Here is a 23,968-nt window from a genome sequence, read left to right on the forward strand (position 1 = left end):
TAATGATCTTCAGAGGGGCAATTTCTCTTTATAGCATCTTACAGCTGTTGCAACAGAATCTGTCAACAATTGCTGCCCAGTTAACAGCAAGGCTATCAGCAGGAGTTTGACATTTCTATATAAATGGATTCACTTGCAAAATTTAGATTTGAGAAAGCAAACTGTACACAAACACAACAAGTTGAAGTAAAATGGTTCCTGTGATTTGAAAAAACTTTTTCATGGAGGTCAGAATTTCAGCAGAGCCAACATCCCAGAAGTGTCATCACCACAGATGGGGGGAACCCACAGGAAAGTCCCTGCCAAATGAGGAAGAGAGATGGGCGCCAACAACCAGATCTGACCCAAAGTCATCTCTGCCACTTGCACTTGTTGGACAGACATAGCAAGGCTGTGTGCAAACTGAAAGCATGAGGGCCAATATGCTTTCTTTTTTCCAGTGTATCTCTCAGGTGACGAACATACACTCTGCATAAATATGGTCATGTGCATCCTTGTAAAGAGGGTATCCCTCCCAAATTCTGAGGTTAGTTAAGAATTTTGTAAAAAAACACAATATAGCTCAGAGACTCAAAGCACAAAATTTAGCCTGTCAAGTGTTTCACAGAGAAGACACTCATCATGAGGGAGATAACTGAACACATATAACCACTACAACAGATATGGAAGCTGACAGAACATAATTGTGAGAAACAAAACTAAACAGAATGCAATTGAGAGCTATTATGACAATGACATAACCACTCCACAATTCCTGAGCTACTGCATCTTGTTTTACGTGCACCCCAACTGTAAGGAAACCAAGACACTTAAGTACACACTTTAATTACACAGCTTGCTTCTGGTTTGTATTGTAAATACTGTTTCTGTTTTTAAGTTATTTTTATTCTTCTCCACACACACCCCTCCCCAACATTCTTTAAAGCATATTAAAGTCCTTATTTTTCTGTTTACTCTAGATACAATAACTTGACTGCACCTGTTAGAAAGAACAACAAGCTAAAACTACCACTTCAAGAGGCTGCAGGGTGCTTTTATCTCATTTGCATGGATGAAGCCAAGCCCATGTGAACAGTGGACCTATACTGTTTTTAACATGATCCCAGCGTATTAGGCAAGCACATAATCAATCTCCAAAAATACATCAAGGAAAGTATTACTTAATTCTCCCGCTCTCTACTCCTCTACATTTAGTTATTACAGACTTAATAATGCAAATTCTTTACACAGTGGCTCCACTACCACAGATTTAACGATGGTTGGTGACACACTACACACGTAAATACAAAGCAATATTTCAGAGTTTGTGCAGCAATTTAAAAGTCTGGTACTGTAAATAAAAAAGTCTTGGTTTTGAGAACTGAACAGGCTTAATCTAAGCTTTCAGATATGCAAAAAGGTAGCTTACAAGTAATGAAGCTTCCTTCCACATGGCAGTGAAAGATTTTGAAGCATTCTAGCAGTTTAACATCAACAATGGGGAAAAAAGGCAAAATATGTAAATTAGAAATCTGCATTGGAAGTTTATACAAGTGCTGTAAATTCTATTCAGCAATCCAGAGGCTGACATTTTGCCTGAGCAGATAAACAAAGTGCTGAGCTGAATGGTATTTGCCTGAAGATCAAAACGATGATTTTTGAATCAGTTTTAGACCCTTTATTAAAATTTCTCCTATTCATTAATAACACGTTTCTTGGTTTCAAAGGAGACCAATTATTTTAGCCAATTATTGTTATTACACATTTTACTGCAGAAAGCATCCCTTTTATCTGCAACTAATCCAAGTGCAATGAACCTCTCCTAATTGCAGAGCATCTCTGAGAGAAGAGAGCACTGGCCTGGGGCAGCAGGACCTGCATCTCTAAACACACCATATGAAATTGGGCAAGCCACTTCCCTTCTGCTTCCCCTTTTTCTCCTGTTGTTTATTCAGGCTATGAACACAGGGAAACAGGAGCCAGTCTCACCATTAGTATTAGAAAGTCTGTTAAATCAGGTTTTCTCTTCACCTGAGGTGAGTGCAGTGCTGGGATACAACAAAAGAGAGCTATTTAAGTACTTCCGAAATCTGTGACATTAACAAACACTTGTATGGATTGTTCTTTCTTCTCTCACAACAGTTAGCTGCTTTCTACTCTCAACACCAGTATCTAATAAAACATGAACATTTAGGTGAATCATTGAATCCATCTTTGCTATTTGATAAAATTAAATCTACATAATGGCACGTGCTAGTGCGTACAAAGAGAGAGATGCAGAGCAATTGACAAAAATGGCCAATAATGCAGCTGGCGGCTGAACCTCCTCACTAACTCTGAAGCTAAAGAAAGGAGGTCACTAACAAGTTGACAAGAACACCAACAACTTAAGTGCTTACAGCACCACACAAGGGGTGGGAAGCACTTTCTTTTCTTTTTCCACTCCTTTCAAGGACTCCCAATTGCACAGGCAATTACCAGAGCAAGCTCAATTACCACACCACTAACTACAGAGCCTTACCTGTGGCAACCGAGAGCAAAACCAATCCCTCTTACACATATCTACCAGGGAAGGTGTTCTGTTGTTACCTTGATAGTACTTACTCACACCACTCAATGGTGCATGCAACTCTTCTTTTTAAGAAGTACAGAGGCATTTTGTTTTGCCTCAGCAGAGAATCAAGAAGCAACCATGCAGCAAGGATTGGCAGCTACATTATATACTGCCTAGTGCATCTGCTAAGCAGGACACCAAGTGCAAGGTTTCTTCTTTTTATCATCCCTGCTGCGAGTGGGGGAAATAAAGAGCTGTGAGAGCTTCACTAATGTAATATCCATGCAGGTCTTGTGACTTATAGGAAAGGTCACCGAAGTGAGCTTTTGAATTTTCTCTGTGTGAACAGTTTCGGTGTTACTTGACCATTAAAATGCATCAGGCACTACTTAGGATACATAGTTCATTCTAAAAGACATCTTTTGCAGCACTATAATGAGTCCTAAACCAATCATATTTTTTAAGGGTCCTGATCAATTCTTTAGGTTCATGTGATTAACTAAAATTATAACACCATCACCTTTCTCAAGTATTTAAAAGGGATGGCTCTTATCAACAAATAAAGAAGCAAAACAAAAAAGTTTCTAACTGTAGTTATACTTGATGTCCTGTATTCCAGAAAAACACCAGCATTCTTTGCAAAAAGCAGAAGACCTCTCACTTTCAAAACACATCACTCCCTCTGGCTGAGTCACAGATCTCCAGCTTTAAAAACAGGAAAAATTTCAAAACCCTCTCTACTAAAAATCTGCATGAGAAAGCTTAATTTACAGCTTTTGAGGAAGTAGGAGCACTGATCACAAGCTCCTGCAGCACAATTACAGCTACAGCACAACTACAGAGCTACAATAGCACATGCATGTGAGAAGCATTAAAAAACCAAAGTTATGGCAGGAAGTGATGGAATAGCCCTGAATGTCACCACTAGCAGAAAGGCAAGGCAAGCCCCAGTTTCCCTGGCACTGGGAATATATTATTTATAATATATAATTTATAATATATAATCATGTAATTGTAACTAAAAAGCTTTTTAAAGAATTTTTTATCACATCTTTGGTCTGCTCAATTAAGGCAATACCACATTGTCAGTGGAAGAATTCAAATACTCTCCAAGAAAATTTGTAAAATAATGAAACAGGTGCCAAAACATAGTTCTTCAATTTACTTCTGCTCTTCTCAGCACTAACCATGGTTTTGGGGGCTTGGGTGTTTTTAAACAAATATTTTATATAAACCAAATATTTTTATTTGACAATGTCAGACTAAAGATTTTCACAACAAGGAAGGTTAATTCAGGACCTGTGTTATGTATGCACTGTTTTGTAAGTCTCAAAAGGCAAGAAAACACCCCTGTTTTACAAGGCTCCTTTCCCCCAAACAAGGCATTTCTTACCAGAAATAAAAAAAGCACAGTTGAAAAAATCAGCAATGCAGAAAATATCCAAACTTTATTAACGAGTAATGAATCTCATTTTTGTGTTTGCTTCAGACTTGTTTTTCACTCCTAAAATGTAACATAAAACTAACTCCTAAAAACAACATGTGCTGAAAATAATGAATAAAAATTATTTTGTTTATGCAGCTGTGCAATGCTTTTACTAGAATTCAGAAATCATTAAAGTGCAGTAAGTTCACCATTTCCAAGTGAAAATGGTCTTTCTTTGTTCATACTTAGAAAATTTAAATCTCATTTAATTATTTGAAGAAGAATTTCAGTTTTCTTTAAAGGAAATAGATTCAGCTTTTGCAGAACAACAGCTGATCTACTCTTTTTCTCTTTAACAGAATTCTAAACTAGTAGCGTGGGATTATAAATACAGTGTAAACATACAGCCAGCAAAACGAATGCAATACAACTTTCCTAAGTACTTTACTACTCCCATAATAATGAAAACATATGAAAAAGACCACAGGACTTGGATAATAGAGAAATTATGATTGTTATTCACATTATAAAATTTAGTACCAGTTACCTTTATGCAGCATGGATGCCACACTATTAAAAACTCCCAGAAAAAAGGAGACTGGCAAAATTTCAATGTTTTTAAAATGCAGCAAGGCAGTGCAAAACAAAACAGTATTTTAGCTATTTTTTCCCATTCCACAAGGCTTTCCAGAAGGGAGAGGTAGCAGCCAGAGGGGTTACATCCTCTTCTGCATCCCACTGGTGCCTCCATCACGAGGCCAGACCTCCATCACCACCAAAGCCACACTAGAAGGAAGAGCCACCCTCCTGTGCGTCAGCAGTCCCGCAGGGAGCTCCTGCTCCACACCACACCTCAGGGCAGGCAGGGCTGAAGGAAAGGCCAGCTCACCCTGACAAAGGACAGTGCCAGGCAGAGTTCAGAGCTTTGCCTGTGAAGAGGCAAAACATTGGGATCTTGCTGGAGATAAGAAAAAGCAAAAGGTCAGTTGTGTCCCAAGAGATTCCCAGCTGCTGGTTCTAAAAGCACCTCTCAAGACAGTTCAGAGAAGCCATTCTGCTGACCTACATTGCTGGGCAGGCATCTACCCCCTCCCTGTTTGCTGCAGTCCCATTTCCTATTGCTCCTCAGAGTATCCATATCCCTGTGCCTCCTACTCAGCTCGTTCCTCCACATTTCCCATTCCCAGCCAGCACTTCTTGCCCTCTGGCTCCAGATCTTATTTCTGCATCTGTGCCTCCCATACTTCACCCACTACCTTGCTCCACACTCTCCCCTCCTCTCCCACATCTATCCGCTAGGTTTTCTCACTTCTTTGAGCTTCTTGCATCCAACCTCTCGTACTCCTCAACAACCAAGAGGAGTGGAGAATAGAGGAAAACAGGAGGGCAAGATAGGCATAACACAAGACAGGTGAGGTAGGAAGTAGAGAAGAAGCAGTCAGATTAGAAGGAACATGGGTCAAGAGAAGGTTCTGAGGAGTAGTAAAAAAACATGTAAACATGCAACAAGGTATCAGTGCACAGCTGCCCTGGTATTACACCTTCTGTAGTCAACTTCCAAAAGCTACTGTTGACAAAGTATCTTCCTATCTGGACCTGCGTCCTCACCCAGTTCAGTGCTTTAACTCTGCTTGTGTTAGCAGCTGCATAAGAAAAGCAAGGGATCATATTTTACACTGGTAAATTATTTCCCTATTCATCAATTTTCCAGCATCAAGGTATATCAAGTTACATACAGAATCACAGAATCATTAGAGTTGGAAGGGGCCTCTGAAGATCCTCTAGTCCAACCCCTCTGCCAAGGCTGAGGGTGACCCTGAGCAGGTTACACATGAGTGCATCCAGATGGATTTTGTGTCTCCAGTGAGAAGACATGACTACACAACCTCCCTGGGCAGCATGTTCCAGTGCTCTGCCACCCACAACAAAGTTCTTCCTCATGTTGAGGTGGAACTCCTTGTCTTTTTGTTTATGGCCAACATCTCATGCTTGCTATGCTTGTATGTGAGAGTGTTATCCTCAGATAACATGGCCATTACTACTGTCACATGAGCTATATGTAAATAGAATTATTTTACTTCCCACCATGGAAAAGTTCTTTCAAATCAAGAATGCACCCTCCTGATATGCTTCACATGGTCTTTAAACAGCTGTCCCAGTACCCCTACACAGCTGCAAAGACCTGTGTGAAGAGTGCAAAGGGCACAGCAGCTGCATAGGAGAGCAGCATGAAGACAATGTCTGGAAACAGCGGCAATCAGAGCTGGGGTGGAACCCCACCCAACAGAAAGACCTAGCTCCAGTAGAGGACATCTATTTACAGCCACATTGATGTTTTTCAACTCAACCTGGCCCAGCAGGAGGTATGGGAAGCACTACTAAGAATCAAGCTAGCATTGCTATGATGAACCAGAGCAGCCTGAATTCAGAGCTCGTAATTAAAGCACTCTGTGTTACTAATCACTGTGTATCAAGTGGTCTTTTGCAGCATGCCCTACTCCAAGGAGGGTGGACCAATCAATTCTCTAATGAGTCTCATTCTAGGAGCAATTGCACGAACACTCTGTGGACATTCATATAGTCACAGTATATAAAATTTAGCTTTATATAAAAAAGCCAAGTTTGGCTCAGTCTTCCTTTTTCTTTTCTTCAGATGGTACAGAGGGAAAGTATGTCTATACAAATATGCACACCAGCACTCATCAAAATAAATTTTGTAAAACCAAGCTGATCAAATACCTGCTCTAGTGGGATTTACGTATATTCAGCTCTCTTAATTGCTTCTTTCATCTCTCCACATGAAAAGCAACACTTCATCTCATTTCTTCCAAGATTTGTTAGCATAGGAAAGTTAATCTCTTTCACATGATTTGATAGGTGTCTATCAGTATCGCTTACAATATAATGAAATATGGACCATTAATAGCATGCAGTAGCTGTCTACAGGATGAGAGAGACAGACTGCAGTAAAGCAGGTATCTTCCTTCAGACTTCTTTTGTATTTGGTTCAAGTGCATCAACCACTTGCATTTTCACCAAATACATGCACCCTTCACTTCTTGAGTTAAGGCATTCTCCCCCAGCTCCTTCCTTAGCTGAAGCCCAAAGTTCACATTTAACTTTCATTCCATCCCAAAGAGCTTCTCACTGCTCTTGCTGGAGTTAAAACCTTTGCCATCTGTAAAAGACATAAAGGTCATAATAGCCTGAAAAGCTTTTAAGGACTTTGCCCACTACGGCAAACTGTATAAAGAAGCAACTGCTCATCTGTGACCACCAAGTGCCTCATCCTACCCTTCCCTCTTGAATAGGACTCCATGAATTCCTGGAAATTTGGACAATAAATTATGCCACCTGATGGGAACTTAAGATAAAGTGGTACTATTTTTCGATTATCTCAGACTAGGAAGAGAAAAACAAGCTGGGGGAGCACTGGTAATAAACACAAAGAATCTACACTGAAAGCCAACACAGCAGCTGGGCTGAAAGTTCTGACTGGGTCCAGCAGGTGGAGACCATAGCCCACTCATTTAAGTTGGGAAGCCCACCAACTCAAAAGAGAGAGACTGAACATGGGACTAATTAACACTGGAATACAGGGAATCATTTAACCAATAGAATAAAAGAACTGTGTAGCCAAATGAGCACTGACTCCTATGTTTGCTAAAATATATAAATGGTGAAAATCTGGAACAACCTCAGGACCCCCACCACTGAGAAGACAAGAAGAGGACCCACAGGATGTTGTCTGGATCTGTGGGTAGTGATACCTTTCTACTTAATCTGTCATTCCCTTTCTCCCCCTCTTTTTCTTATTTCTATCTCTCTCTACCTCATATTTATGTTAAATAAAATCCGTACTACGGACTTGGACATATGGTCTCATTTGCACCTTCATTTGGGCAGAGGCATCGCTCTAATAATCATAATTACTGAATCCTAACACCATAAATACTAAGTAGAATAATTTGTTTATTATGAGGCTACTCACTAATCTCTGCATCACACTTGCCTTTCTTACCTGCTCCCTTACCATTCTACACACATTTTTGAAACTGTAAGTTTTCCCATGGGTATTTCTTGTAGGCTGCACTAACCCACCAAAGTCAGAATGCCTAAAATCTTCTACTGTCGAAGCATGTAAATCCTTTTGGCTTGATGTCACTAAGTTAAAGTCTTGCAGCCTTAGGCCAAGTCTTATCCCAGATGTTTTTAGCTGAGGCTCACACTTGAACTTAGGACATGAATTATCAAATTAGTCATTTTGAAATACTGGGCACTCATCTTGCAGTCATGAATCAGATAAGAAAAGCCTGTTTCCGAGATCATGACAAAAAGGAGATGAAAATGCATTTCTTTGCCAAAGATAAAAATTCTCAAACTTTCAAGGTTCACAAGTCACCTCTTTTGTCCTTCTGTTTAGCACCTGTGGCATGACAGAACTATGAATACTTCCATCAAAAACTCCCATTTTCTCCTGAGTGCCACCATAGAAATTACTTCATATAATCCATCTATATCAACAATGGAACCTATCAGCAATTACACTTGCAGCAACTCTTCTACATTATTAGTAACATGCTCCAATTTATACTTACATTGTTCAAAAGCCTGAATGAACTCTGAAATGCCAAGCATAATGGAAACACTTAAGAAAATCTTCCCCACCTGTTGGATTCACTTGGCCACTCATGCTTTCAACTTCTAGAATGACAGCTTGTTTTTTCTCTGTGTCCACCTTCACATCTTGCAAAAAAAACACAAAGGCATTTCACAAACACCTCCTAGACAAAAAACTTGGGAGAAAACAAGTTCCCTTGGAGTCACCTCCCTTATGTCCAAGTGATCCTGTATGTGAGGTAGGGGTATCCAAAGGTCCCCTGAAAGCAAAACCAGTGTACACACGCAGCACCAAGTGACAATCCAGGAACTCCAACCATGAAAGCTACCATGCACAGTTCTGACAGTTCTGTTTATGCATTATGTGTAGTTTATTTTATAGGGAGAACATTTTTTATAGGGAGAGCATTTTTTATATTAGCAAGTTCTGATTTAGTACTTGTACTCAATATTCATGACAATTTTGTCAGACTGCATTAAAGGACTTAATCTCAAAATTCCCAAGTGGAAGAGAAAGAACTATCAAATGCCTTCAGAGAAGGAAACCAAGATGCATGATTTAGAAGACAGCAATAAAATAGAGAGTTTGGTATTCAGGAAAGGAATAATTACGCTTACAAATAAAAACTTTCATGGTGTCAATGGATAAGCCAATCTTGATTAAAACCAGAATCTGATTATTGAAGTTTTCTCTCTACTTCATAATGTAATCACTAGAATAACATTGCTGCGTCAATTCAATTTCAGCAAAATAAAGTTACTAAGATTGTCTATGCAACCCACATAAGCATATATAATTTTATAAAAAGGACCAAGAAATAGATTACATTCCACTTTTACAAGTAATATGTCTCATCTTCAAATTCAATATAAAACTGTTCACTGTATTCCAAAAATTAATGAAAGTATCACCATTCTATTCCATTTGTTTAATGTAAACTATCATAAAATATTTCATTCTTCATTGCCTCTTCTTGCTTACATGGGAATATAATGAAGACTGACATATATTGCTTCTAGATATCACTTTGTAACTAGGAGCTTAATAAAACCCCCTTGGTGAACCAGATCCAGGGAAGCATGTAAGCTTTTGATTTCAAGTTCGACATATAAACATCCTAACAGTCCTGTGTGGTTGTATTTACAGTTCTCAGGAAATGAAACACTCAAGGCACAAAATGTACATAAACACTCAAGTATCATGTGACACATTGTGGCTAATTTTAATAATGTCAACAAGAAGGGTCCGTCCAATAGCACACTGAAGTAATTTACCATTTAATTTCAGTCTTATTAAATCTCTGAAGATAATTAGAATTTAAACAAGGGCTCTCTAATCCTATTGCTAAAGAAAATGCACCAAATAAGACACATGTAGCTTCCATGGCACCCTCTATCTTTTCACCTTTCTTCTCTACGAAACCAAGCAAGACAACACCTCTAACCCTACACACAGAAAAGAGTTTTCAAATCCACCCAAAATGGCACATACTCAAAAGTGACATATGCAAATATAATTCCTGATTTTCAACTTGCACCTATCCCAGAACAGGACTAAGAAATGTGACAGATGCCACCACTGTCCTTATACAGCATCCAAAGAACATGGGATCCCCCAGGGGTGGCCAAGGGCTGGCACAATTCAGCCAGAGTAAGGGGAGGCAGGAACAGGAACAGAGCTCATTCCCCAAAGAACTTTTAGCTGTGATACATGAACCTCACTGAAAACAAATGTATTTTTGAGGACAAGAGCTCAGCAAAACCACAAAGTAGCTTTCAGTGTACACTGTTTACAATGACATGGGCTAAATCCAGGCTTCCTCCACCACCTCAAAGACCCTTGAAAACACTTTTGAACACCCTTCCAAAAATGTCTTCTCTGAGTCTGTTCAGATCTTCAAGCAAGATATTCTTTGTGAAGCCTTGTGAAGACCAGCACTACCTTCCTGATGAAAAATCATCCTCAACTTCATAAAAAACATGGTGTCTCTACAGATCCACAGGAACACAGCCTTCAGTAAACCAAGACTTTTTGTCATGCTGCTTCTGGCAAGATCCCTTCTGGGTCATCCTCTGGGGAGGGGTAGAGTTGCTAGAAGTATTCCTTGGGGAGCCAGAAGTGACACCATCTATACACCTTTCCCAGTCCATGTATTCCTGCCATTCTCCAATTGCCTAGCTTGGGCTGGCTGCAATCAGGCCTTCAGAATGAACCCAGGAGATACTCTCAGCAGGCCAGAAGGAAAAAGGTCACAAAGGTCAATAACCCTTTTGAGGTTAGAAAACCAAAAAAATTGTAATTCCTCCCTCCTAGAACCCTTCTGTACAGAACTGAAGAGCTTATTTAGCACACATCTCACTAAAAATAAACACTGCTGCTGTCTCTTCTCAGAGGGCTCCACACTTCTCTGAGAAGCTACAATGGAACTGGATCACAGAATCCAAGAAATGCTTCTTGTACTATTAACATGCCTATTCATGAATATTTATTCTTTCAACTTCCAATTAGTTAAGAATCAAAAAAAAGGAGAAAAAAGGAAAAAAGTGACCAAACCACCTTTACAACCAGTACTGAAATAAGGAGCAGGTGCACAAAATGCACAACAAAAGTCTGGTATGGGTACAGATTCATGCTGTGAACTATGTGCTGCAAATGAACAACCAAAAACCCAAAAGACCAATACTTCTGAACTTCTTCTGAAGCATCATCACCCAAAATCAGATAAAGTGACAGCAGGCAGCTACTTATCAGTTAGATTTACCTCTGACTGTGAAGTATAGGACTATCTAACAGCACAATCTCCTCTCAGATTCTGACATGCCTCATCTACAATGTCACACTTCTGATACTTGTCAGGTTTTACATGCTGACACTTCACAAATACATTTTTTCCTGACAGCTCCTTTACTAGCCAACTCCACTGACAAATGATTGAAGTTAAAGAGTAAATGGTGTAGCTTCTTCACCGTAAATCTGGCGTAGCAGCAAGCAAGTGAAATACTACCCTTGCAAGATCACATTCAACCAACTTTATGGCTGCAAAGCAATAGAGTCAAGAACCTCCTGGAACACACGTACTCCAAAGAGCAGGTAACTCCCCACAACATGCCTCTAGTGGAGCGTGCCCCACGCTGACTCAGGACTCAGTTCTCCCGAGTTCTCCTCTCTGCTCCATGATGAACCAAGTGACAGGACTCCATTATCCAAAGTGAACAGCACCACATTCTCTGTGGGAAGCACCCAGATTCAGAAAACAGCATGAAACAAATATCAGAAGACAATCAAGGCCCTCACAAAATCTGCTGATCTGGAAAGAACTTGCTCCAGTGCCCATATGTACTCCTTACACAGCCAAATGAGTTGAGATGCTCTGTTCAGGTTACCTACCAACATTCTCTCAAGAAGGAAAGCAACAAACCAAGAGCAAAGGAGTTGCTCATGTCTGCACCTCCAACAAACATGGGAATAAAAAAAAAAACCCAACCAAAAAAGCCATCCAAAGCAGTCAGTTAAGGACATGAGAAAAACACCAGTATACATACTCCCATCAAACCTATACATGAAATCAAGAAATCCCACAACTACACCACTAATCATAATATAAAAGAACAAATTACTAAAGGGTTTTTTTTTCCCATTAATTGCTTCAAAATTTTTCCAGTATTATTTTGCATTGCTCAGGATCAACTTCATAGAAAATGTAGAAATAAAAATACAGACTCAGCTCTCTTAAGGACAGGTTCACATTTACCTTTATTTCCTTCATGCCATGAGCAATCTTCACTGTACAAACAAGAATAACTTGCTTTAAGATTATTAACAATACCATTATATATCAGTCGAGACAGATACTGCCAACGTAAGTCTAAACTGCTTGAGAGAACACTGGATGTACAGCCACCATGGACTCATTTCCAGAATGTATTTTCGGCCCAGTAAATTTCATTTCCCCAATGCCTCTTCAGTTTTAGGAAAAGTAATTCCAGTTTTGAAATAGGCCTTCTTAAATACAACTCTTCTCCCTGCCTGCTTTCCCTTTCCCTTCCTCTTCACCTTCCCATCCCACAAATGAGCTACCAATTCCTAAATAAATGGAATAAGTAGCACTTAGGATCAGGAGCCACAAGGGTCCACTGGGGCCTATCTCCTGTTTAGAGGACTGTTTAAACAGGAATTAAAAGAAATCCCTTCAGTGGATTTAGGTCAAAAGCTGAAATCTGCAAATATATCTACCTGACCTCATTGGAATGGTCCCCTGGGTGACCACAGAGGAACCAAGCAGACCCTGGAGAAGTTCTCCAGAGACAAACACCATTTTTGTAAGTTTGCTACCAAGATGCAATAGCCTGAACACAAATTAGGAAACTCTCCCTTGTACTCCTCTTCGAAACACCAAAGCGCAACTTCTCTGTGTTCCCTTTGTATCTCCCTAGCACAATGAAAAGAAAACCACAGACTTGATATCCAGCCTGCTTTTAAAAATGAAGAACTTCTTTCAAGATGCAATGGCCACCCTGAGCAATGGCATTACTTGATCGAAACATCAACACGTGTTTGTTTCCCAGCTGGTAGCCAGAAATCACGGCCATCTCCAGGTCAAACAGTCGGATGGCAATGCCGGACTGGAGCACACTCCTCCAGACCCAAACCTCCCAAGCGACGTCAGATGCCCTAATTCCGCCTAGCTTAAGTATCTTCCTTGTGAATGGACTTTGATGTGTCTTCGTTTGGGCAGAGCACTTGACAACAACAGTCGTGATGCCTTTTAAGTATTAGTCATCCCTTTTTAAGGCCGAGGCCGCTGGGCCCGAGTGTCCCCAGTCCGGCAGCGTCCCCTTCACCGGCCGCAGGCGCGCGGCGCCGGGGGACACGGCCACGGCGTCCCCGCCTGGCCCGGGGCAAGCCACAGGAGCGGGTCGGGGACTCCCGAACCCCCGGCCCCGCCGCCCCCGGCCCCGCTCACCCTTCTTGTCCATGAGCCACATGAAGAAGAAGCAGGGCGCGAAGCCGATGGGCCCCCAGAAGACGAGCAGGGCGATGTCCCAGCCGCTGAAGCCGAAGGCCAGGCGGGCCGAGTTCTGGATAGGGCCCCAGGTGTTCCAGACCAGGCCCTGCGCGAAGCCCAGCAGCGAGAACAGCAGCAGCACCAGCCACCGCCGCCCGTACACGCGGCCCGACAGCGGCGGCGGCCGCCCCGCCGGGAGCCCCGCCGGGCCCCGCGGCTGCGGCCGCTGCGGCGGCGGCGGCGGCAGGAGGGGCCGCCGCTCCTCCGCGCTGCTCCAGCCCAAGCCCATCTGCGGGGGCGCTGCCGGGGGCCCGCGGGGGAGGAGGGGACGGGGCCGGGGGAAGGGACACCCACACTTCAACCCCCGAGCGCGGCAGCGCTGCCCCGGCCCGGCACTGCCGCATGCGCGGTCGGGGAGGGCCGGCGGCCGCCTCCTTCCTCCGCCGGCGAGGGGAGGAGGGAAGCGGCGCCGCGGAGGAGAGCCGGGCTCGCCGCCCGCGGGGAGGGAGCCGCGCCGGCGGGCAGCGGGGGCGTGCGGGACGGGGGAGGCTCCGCGCCGCCGCCCCGCGGGGAGCGGGGCAGAGGAGCCGGGGCAGGAGCGCGGCCGCCCGGGGTCACCGGCAGGGCCGCGGCGCTCCGGCCGCCGCGCTGCCAGCGGCTCCGCCCCGCGCGGCTCCCGGGCCGCGCTGTCCCTTCCGCCGCCGAAGGCGGTGCCGGGCGCGGCCCGCCCGAGCCGCCCCGCAGGCAGAGGTGCCGGAGCATGGCCGGGGCGCGGAGCCGCCGTTCCCCCGCGCCGGGTAGGTGCCCCCAGCGCGGCGTGGACGAGGGCGGACATGGGGAGGGCGAAGCGGCGGCTGACGCGAGGCCATCAGCGGACCCGCCGAGCCTCCCCATCAGCTCCTCCGACACGTCCGTGCCGGCCGCGGGCCCCTCGCCGCAGCGTGAGCTGCTGCAGCAGGGCATCCCTCGGGTATCGATCCTCTAAAGGAAGCAGGAAATCGTGTTGTTTTGGTGGATACGAATCAACTGTGGTCCGAATTGAGAGGGAAACAATAGCAGGGTTCAGATACAACATGCAGAGAAATCCATTTAAAATAATTCGTGTGAATATACCATCATATGGGGAACACCCTGCTCATTAGTATTATAATTTAAATAGATTGAAGTATATATTCATTAGATTAAGTTACGTGAGAATTTATGTGTATATCAACCATCTGTACTTGTCATAAAATTAATGACTCGTATGCTGCACAGTGCTTCACATTCCCTAAAAAATTGGGTATTTCAGTGTGGCCTGATTAGGCATTCTGTCACAAAGTCTGGAAGTTGGCTTGATAAATTCCCATGTAATTAAATGAGGAGAGCTGAACAGTGGGATCCCCACAGACTGGTTTTATGTCCGGTGTCAGTGTCATAACTGGTGATGTGCTGGGCAGTGCACAGTTGAATTTTACACATGGCCATCATCCCACAATTTTGCAGCCAAAACCTCAGACTCCCATGAAATTCTTCTCAGAACGTAACAGACGTCACATTTTGCTTAGTCCATGCAGCTCAGTTTCCTGGACTGAAAGTGCAACAAGGAAGTATATGCTGACTGAAATCAGCTGAACTATGATCAAAGGAAAATTGTATTTTGTCTACAAAAGTTCAGGAAATGCCCCAAGAAAAATAAAATTCACGGACAATTAAATAATGGGACATACAGCAAACTCAAATTTGAAGCTACTGTGTACAGCTGTAGTTATAAAAATACAGTAAAAACATAGGGTGAGATTCAGACTTGCTCGTGACTGATTATATATTCTGGTAGTGCTTTGGAGCACCAAATAAGATTAATTCCCCGTTTTACTAAGTCTTTTTGATCCATTACCACCTCAGCATAGTTTAGCCTATGCCAAAATGTTCTTTCAATTTAAAAAGGGTATGTTACTACTATAATTTAAGTGATTTGCTGGCATTCATCCCAAGACAAAGTGCTGCTATTTGTAGAAGTAAACAATGTGAAAAAGTACTTCTCTCTTTGAACATTTTTCAATTAACTGTAGTAATTGTGGAGGTTTCATGGTTCTAGTGGCAGGAAACCCATACAGAAATAAGGCAAGTGCGGTTTTTTAACTGCAAAACTTGTCTCATGCCTCATATTATCTGCATGGTCAAAGGAAAACTTGAATATCAGCGGGATAACTCTTTGATAACTTATCCAAGACACTTCATCTTACAATGGGTTTCAAGATATTTTTGACTCTTTCATGGGTCAACAAGAAAGAAACATTTTTGAGAACTAGCAACAAACTGAAGGGGCTGTTGAAATAGGCTCAAAAATATTTAAGTGTATTTATTATTGTCTTAATGATTATTTAAATAATTAATTTTAATTGCTTGATGTGAAATCGCTCCATCTTTTCATAGCTTCACAACCCATATGCACATCTTTCAGTCATGGCCTGACCTTTTCTATTCCAGCATTTAATTAACATAGTGTAATATTTTGTGTGAATTATTCTTGTTTGCAGGATATGGTATTGGTTAAATTTGTTAATGTAAAGGAGCAGTGTATTGTTGATAAACTGTTGGAAACCAAATTAGCTTTATCTTGCAGCTAGCTGATTGCATTATTTCACCCATGGGTATAATACTCCTCTAAATATGCTAATTTCACTCTTTTCTCCGTGTGGTGACATTTTTACTGTTCTCATTACTGACATTTGTAATATTTGAGGTGGGGAAATTTTTCTTGCTTTAACCTCATTATAATGTAGCTAAAGAGATTTGAATGTTATCAGATGAAATGCACATATATTCAAGCAAGCAAAAAGGTTATTTTCTCTCCTGGCCCATAACTTTCATGTCTCTCGCAGGTCTTGCATGGATAGAATGACACCTAGATCCAAAAGTGTGATGCAGGTGCCCATGCAGGTACTCATTGCCTAAGCACAATGGTGTGTCCATTGGTAGGTGCCTTCATTTCCAGCCTACAAGCTCTGGGGTGGTCGGGTGATCATGCCTGTCTGCCCATGTCTGACCTAAAACATTCAGGAATTCATCTTAGGAGGAGTTGGTCGCCTGGAGCTCTGATAGACTGGTGGTGACAGACAAAAATTGCATGGTTGAGGCTGTTCTTGCTTGTAAATTATCTTGCCATCCCTGAGGCAGGCCTGGCAGATCTGCTTACAAGTTGGCACCTGCAGTATGCCGATTTAAGATTGGTTTATTAATACAAACTGAGGCTTTGATGGGTTTGTTGCAGCCTTGAGGCATCTGGAGAGTCTAGTTCAGCTAAAACACATCTGGCACATAATGGTTGTGCTCAGCAGTCCAGGAGAGCATCCCCCCATGGGGCAACCCCCAGTTCCTAGCACATTGGAAAGTGCCATGTGCTCTTTCCTGTCACCACAGTTTTGACAGATTTGCACTCCAAGACATTCTTCAGACATTCAATGAATGCCAGAGTCCCCTCGGTTCTTACACCTCTCTCCCAACAGCTCCTAACATCGTGTATACAATCTTGTCCTTTCTTGTATCAACTCATTCCTTGCAATGTGACAAGCAGCAAGCTGTTACATACACCATAAAGGTTAGAAGCATTTCGGTACAAAATGGGCAGAACTCAAAATTAATTCAAAGATTGAAAAGTAGTATTCTGCAGATTCTAAAAATTGCTTCCAGGATCTAAAACAAATTCTCTTTACCAGGGATTTCCCTCAGTTTCCAGACTTCAGCTGGAATTGTGACAGTGCAGTTTCAGAGCTGCCATAAACAACACTGGTGTAGCAGGGATCTGTAATGGGTGAGTTCTTTACACCCCATCTTGAAAAACACCTCTGAAGGTGAGCCTGTGAGATATGAGCAAATCCCATTCCTCCTTCCTCAAGTTTTGACATAATTTCTATTCTAGTTGCTCATGAACAGGTTGGTTGAAATCTGTTGTCTTGGGCTTGGTTTGGGTACCTTCCGATCTGTGTATTCATACAGCATATTTTCTTGCCTTTTTTATTGAGAAGTATGTAAACTCCAGCTCTAACGTCATACAGTGATTTCCTGGTCCTTCAGTTTTACAGTGCTTCCTTTTTTCTAGTATAAAGAAGCAAAAATAGACCCGACACATCTTTAGCTTATGAAAGCTGAACAGTTTTATTCTTAAATTGAAACTTCTGTGTTTTCCAGTGGGGAATTCATTTATACCTTTTGATTGCAGCCTGTGTATATTCCCACTGCAGACTGACCATTGTAGTGTAGATGATTCCAGGTTTGTGGTGAGCCAGAGCCCATTGTTAGATTCTCTAGGGAGAGGTGGGATAGCTCCTTTTTCTTGTGGAGTCTACCTTTGTAGCTGGCTGATGAAAGACATGTCACTAGATTCCCTATACACCACACTTTAGGTTCTTTACTGCAGCTCTCAAAAGGAATATGCAAAAGTCACATCCAACTTGGGCTTTGAGCACATTTAAAGCATCCTATGCTCCATTTCTGCTTGTTCTGCCATTCATCACCTTCTTAATGATGAACATGTAAGTGATGATTGTATCTTCTTTGAGGGGGAGGTAGAAGCTACATGATGTCTTTCATCAAGGTAATTTTTTCGGCTACTTCCCTACCTCACTTAGCCTTCAGGCTCCATGTCTTAGACATTTTAGGGAGTTTATGTTGGAACTCCAACTTCAGCAGACTACTGCTCCTGTGTTGTCTCATTTTATTGAGGACCACCACGTGTAAGTAACCGCAAACTACATCGGTGGAGTATTTTACACCCCAAAATTATGTTAAGGAAATTCAGTTTCAAAGACTGATGGTTTCATCTCTTCCTGAAAACCTGAGAATTATGCAAATGAGCTGAGTCACAGGGATGGTGGAGGATGTTAGGCTTGAATTGGGAAATAGAGGGTGGAAATCTCCACGTCTCCTTGCGCTGGGACTGCCTCAGTGTGGCTGTCATTGTCTCTGGTGCCAGCAAGGAGAGATAGTCATGGTGCTCGGGTTCTGGTCTGTCCATTGTGTCTCTGCTGCATGTGTTTCTCATTTCTTATCAGACTGTGCCATTGTTCTCCTGTTGTCTTACATCCAAGCAGCAAGGGCTAACTTAATTACCTCTCTGCTATAATTAACAATGTAGACATTAGGGAGTTTGTTTCTGTTGGTCTAGTCACGTTTAGCTGTCATACCATAGGTATGCTATGAGCTCTGCAAATGAGTTGTCTGAAGACCTGGTTGTCTGGGTGGGTGTTTGGGATCAAATCCATATTGAGGACATAAAGCTCACAAAGTGTTAATTATGTCTTTGAAAATGTGACCCTATCAAGTGATTCCATATAGAAAGAAGAGGCTGAATAGATTATTTCTTTGTGCCTTTCTCAACAGGGACATATATGAATAAAGTTTAAACTGTTCTGTGCTTTGTGATCACAGACACAATGAAATTCTGGGGAGTAGATATAGTAGCATGAGATTTTGGGTTCTGTAAAAGTATTTTTAAAAAGAGCAATGGTAAGGTAGTTTAGATGTCTTGGTATAAAACTGCAACTTTAACCTTTTGCAGTTTTATTATTTTGCTAATGTTCAGGGTGTTACCTTAAAATTCTGTGTAAAATTCATGCTTTTGAAGACCAGATATAAAATACATAATTCCTTCTAATACTAGTATTATCTCAGACAAGGTTGAGTAGAGTGATGTTGATGTTTAAAAAGAATATGAAAATACTGAAATTCTTCTACTGAAAGAAGTTTTTTCCCTATTTCCTGATAGGTTGAAAAATACTGAGTTTTGGTAGGTTTTGCATATTGCAAGAAACTTCCAAAATTCAAAGCAGCAGCACTGTCATAGTTTGTTGTAGAATTAAAGGTCACCTTCAGTCTCCAGAAATGCAGATTCAGCTGATTGCAACTGCTGTAACTGAGATCTGGATAGAAACTTGGGCCTGCAGTCCATGATCTTCTCTGATATTTAGTCTTGGTGTTTACAGATATAGAAACTTTGCAGGCAGTTGTTATTTGAAAAAGAAAAGATAAAGGAAATCTCTGGGGGGAAAATGCTAAAGATACATTGACATCACTAGCAGCAGTTTGTTGTATTACAGAGTTGTGAAATATAAGCTTCTATGTAAAAAGGCTGTGCTTTTTGAGCTAAAAAGAGGAAGAAGAGTTTATGTTTAATAGTTATATTAAAAAACAGAACTAACATGAACATGTTAAGGTTTAAAATTAAATTAGAAAACCTTGGTAGTTCACAATTTTGTGGGCTGTTTTGGTCAAGTGTATTCTTGACATTATGTAAAAGTAGTATTTTTACAGTCTATATGAACCCCCAGATTCAAAACATACACTGTTGACAGTTTTTCACCAACTAAATTCATGTTGCATCATGGTAACCTTTATGACCAGAAATAGCAATTTGAAGCAAAGATTAACTTCTTCTTGTTTTAGCCATGCTGAAAGAAATGGAATGCTGTAAACAATGGAATAATAGCCATGCCTTTTCTTTAGTATTCCTATAATAATGTCAATCCCCAAATCTAATACCCTTATTAGATTATCTGTTTATTTCAGAAACTGTTCTTGAGGTTCACATGGTGAGTCTCTTTCAAGTCAATAATTGATGTAATTCAAAAACTTCTTTTACTGTTTTTAAGTAGAATTTAATTCTGACAATTAATTATACCTCTAATTGACTCAGTCATTAATCATAATTTGTATCCTGTGCATTATGATGGTGAACGAGGTCATGTATACTACTATCATAACCCCTGTGAGGATCAAATTCAAAAGGTTCCATTGTATTAATTACTATTTATTAAAATAGCTTGTAGGAAAAAAAAGCAAGTATTTTGAGAATATTATTGACTATTTATAATAGCTTATGGGAAAATAGTGTAAATGAGAAGATTTAGATTCTTTTGTTGCTGCCATTTTGAAGTTCATGTCAGTCAAGTTTGCAGGACTGAGCAACAATAAAGTCCCAATTGATTACAGCTTCTGACAGTGAATTTTTTACAGTGTATTCATCTATTTAAGAGTAGTGTTTTCATGCTTACTACTGACAAGGAATAGAAAAGGAAATACAAATAAACTTTGCTTATGATATGAACAAATTCTTTTTTTTTTCTTAGAAATACATGCATTAACTTCCTGAAATGCCAATTCCCTTACCTTCAGTTATAATGTTACATTAGTATTGAATTTTGTATTAAATTATCTGTTATTGGGAAATGTCAGAAATGTGTATCAGTGCCAGTGGGCTACTGGGAAGACATGGTTTGGCCACTGAATTTCCTCAGTAGCAGGTGTGTGTAATTCACACCCCATAGACTAACAGAAAAGTGGAATTTTGGCAGCCTAGGTTAAGGAAGAATAGTCTATATTTTTATATCCTGGTGGAAGGTTTTGGTCAAAGACCACAGTCTTTTTCCTTCAAGCATTTCTTCTACTGGAGGAGACCAGAGGAGCTGAGGTCATTCGGCATTCAGTTCCTGAGCTGAAAACTGGTGCGACTGCATTCCAAGCTTGCAGGCAGGATGGAGGAGAGGCATCAGGCAGAAGCTGGCCAGGGGTTCAGGAAGAGCTTTCGAGGAAGAGCCTTAGGGGATTTAGGGCAAGGATTTCCTAAAGTGTGCTTGAGATGATGCTCTGTCATCTAGAACAGCAGGGAGAAGTCCCTCGAAGAGCTGTGTCCTGGGCCCAGCCCCTGCTCCTCCCGAAGGAGTCTGGCAGCAATTCCCACTGCTTTGTCAGAAGGACAGGATGAGGTTTGGGCATGGCTCCCACTCCTGTCTTGTTTCACGTCTGAAGTCACTTCGACTTCCCGTAACAAAAACTGTAAGATGCTCAGCCCTGCCACTGGAGCACTGGAAAGTGAGTCCAAATTCCTCCTTTAGCCTCTTTCTTTCCTTGCTTTGGCTGCCCTCCTCTGCAGTAGCAGTCTCGGAGAGGAAGGAAGGCTGTGCTGGCTGCAGGCTGCCAGAGTGACTGCGGCTGCCAGCTCACAAGTGCAGACTGGTCTGTCCAGGGTCTCCATGCAACTGCCACCTCTCCTTCAGCAACCAAAACATCTGCAAATCTGGGGTAGCTGCCTGCTGGCTGTGTGTGTTCACAGCAGTCACATTCCCACAGCCAAAACTAATAGCAACAGCAATAGCTGACTAGCAGGTAGTACCTGGATGTTGGTGCAGCCTATCCTGAAAACTACACATGTATATTTGGAGGCATTCTGTTTGCCCAGAGAAGGCTGATTATAGTGCATAGTGTTGTAATCACATGCAGATTATTTAAAGTTGGTTTTTTAATTTACAGAGTTAATGTTCTGTGAAACCATTAAGTCTGACCTCCAAACCAAGTCACTTATATTTGCTTTGGGGAGTTTCTCATCTTCCCCTATACCTTCTCTCTTCTCTTCTCATAGTTAATATTTTGGAGGTTAGGTGATTTTTTTAAATTCACCTGTCTGCTCTGTATTAACATATTCAAAATGTACTTTTTTTTCTTTTATTTTTACTTTTTAAAATGAAAGAAGTAAGGAAAAGGGAGCATTACAGATTTGCTGGAAAAACAATTTGCTGATGCATGTACCAAATACATTACCAAGATTTCCTTGTACTCCCTATTTTAGAAAATAATTTTAATACCTCTCAATTAAATCTCATATTTAAGCAGCAGGGTGTTTTGGCAGAAGCCAACTGCCATGCACTAATGAACTCTTATAATTTGCTAAATTATTTTAAATGAATGACAGTACATTTAGCTTTTTAATGACTGTACGTTTAACTTCTGAACAACTTTGATCAAGTCCACTTTTAGTTAGACTGCCTGCTGTGCTAAACTCTTAATTCCCAAACCCTACTCAGTTATTCAGAAAAATTGTTAATCAGAAACATTAAATTATTTTCTGTTTCAGAAGCACAAAGTCGACTGGAGAGTACTTGGCCAGTTCATTACTTTTCTTTTACCTGCCCTCAGTGCTAAGTCTGGATGAAGCTTAATGTTTGACAGTACTTTGTGTAAAGACAACTGGAGAGCTTTCTTTTTTTAATTGGGAGATCTGTATTTTGCAAGGTGTTGCCTTTCTAAAGAACACCTATGTTTTTTGCCAATTATATAAGCTGCCACAGTTGCAAAATTTTAGCTAAAACTTGGTTCATTTTTTTAGTTCCTGGTTGGATTCTGTACATGCTTTGGGTAAAGTCAAAACATGAGACAAATTATTCCTGCTTCCTTTGTACTGTGAAGTTACACCATTTGTTGAGCCTGATAGAAAGAACTAAGCTGAAGTATTCCTTTTCTCTTGTGGATCAGAGTACAGCTGAGAAAATGAAGACTCCCACAGAGCTTTTCTTTTTCAAGGGAATATGCATTCCTATTCTCTCCTGCTATCCAATCTCCCCTAGGAATTTGGTATTTAATGTCGAAGATGTGCAATGGATATTTTTCTTCTTTGCTACACATTTTATTTGTTCACCTTTTACTTGTGCACATCTGTATCCAAAGTGTATGTGCTTATATATGCTACACAACCTCAGGTTCTCCCTTGAACTCAATTGCCATCAATCTCAGGCTATAAAATACCAAGAAGCAACAACCCATTTATAAGGTTTTTGTGAAACTATGATAACAATAACTGAGGAAATGATTATTTTAAACTATAATCCTTCTAATCTCTCTTTAGGTCTTCTATCTTCAGATATCTCTTTAAATTGCTTTTTCCTATTCCTGCAGCATATGGTTCCATCAGAAATCTCTGTTGGTCTTGAGCAGAGTTCTCCTAGTTGTCATAATATCTATTTGCTGTAGTATGTGATATTTACCTTTTATCATGTGTCTTTTCTCTAGCAGGCACTTAGATATGCATGACAAGTGTTATAGGGAAAGAATTGCATTTAGCTGACTCTGTTCTTACCAAGAAATATACAAAGGCGAATCAAGACACAGATTCTTCACACAGATCTAGCAAGAATCTGCATTTGTCTTTGCAAAAATCCCTGATGTATATTTATTCAAGTCTTTAAATTTTCTAAAATGTTTCAAATGGCATTGTGCATTATATGTATTGTATGTGATTATCTGTATCAGGAGAAGATATATACTTATCTAACGAAGATTTTAATACTGTTTGAAGATAGGAATTATTAGCATCTTAGTAAGACAGACTGTCCTCTTTCATTTTTTCTTGATTTTATAGGGAAATATGTTTACAGCTGAACATGGTGACATGACAATCATTCAGTAGAGGAGAAACTAATTAGCCTAATTGTGGTTTTTTGTATGGCAGTGGCCTACTCTCCCAGTAGCTTCAGCTCTGAGCTTCCCACTGTGTGTGTATGCCCTGTGGTTAAAACCACACCTTGCAAAAGCATGATGTGCATGTGGAAATCACATTAGAAAGCCACACAGAGT

The 23,968-nt window shown here is 41.2% G+C and overlaps 2 protein-coding genes across 3 annotated transcripts in view; one reads left to right on the plus strand and one right to left on the minus strand.

The window, feature by feature from the left end:
• Positions 1-13,874, minus strand: part of SLC49A4 (solute carrier family 49 member 4) — a 70,874-nt gene extending 57,000 nt beyond the window's left edge. The window contains exon 1 of the mRNA XM_031505445.2: positions 13,544-13,874. Coding sequence (XP_031361305.2) covers positions 13,544-13,874 — 331 coding nt within the window. The remainder of the gene's footprint in view (positions 1-13,543) is intronic.
• A 403-nt stretch (positions 13,875-14,277) lies between these two features.
• HSPBAP1 (HSPB1 associated protein 1) overlaps positions 14,278-23,968 on the plus strand; it is a 37,821-nt gene continuing 28,130 nt past the window's right edge. Inside the window, exon 1 of one of the 2 annotated variants that reach the window (XM_021526084.2) lies at positions 14,278-14,382. In XM_021526084.2, coding sequence (XP_021381759.2) covers positions 14,346-14,382 — 37 coding nt within the window. In that variant the 5' untranslated portion in view covers positions 14,278-14,345. The remainder of the gene's footprint in view (positions 14,383-23,968) is intronic. The other variant, XM_021526086.2, reaches the window with a different exon arrangement.

Source organism: Lonchura striata, chromosome 8, assembly GCF_046129695.1.
Source record: "Lonchura striata isolate bLonStr1 chromosome 8, bLonStr1.mat, whole genome shotgun sequence".
Lineage (NCBI taxonomy): Eukaryota > Metazoa > Chordata > Aves > Passeriformes > Estrildidae > Lonchura > Lonchura striata.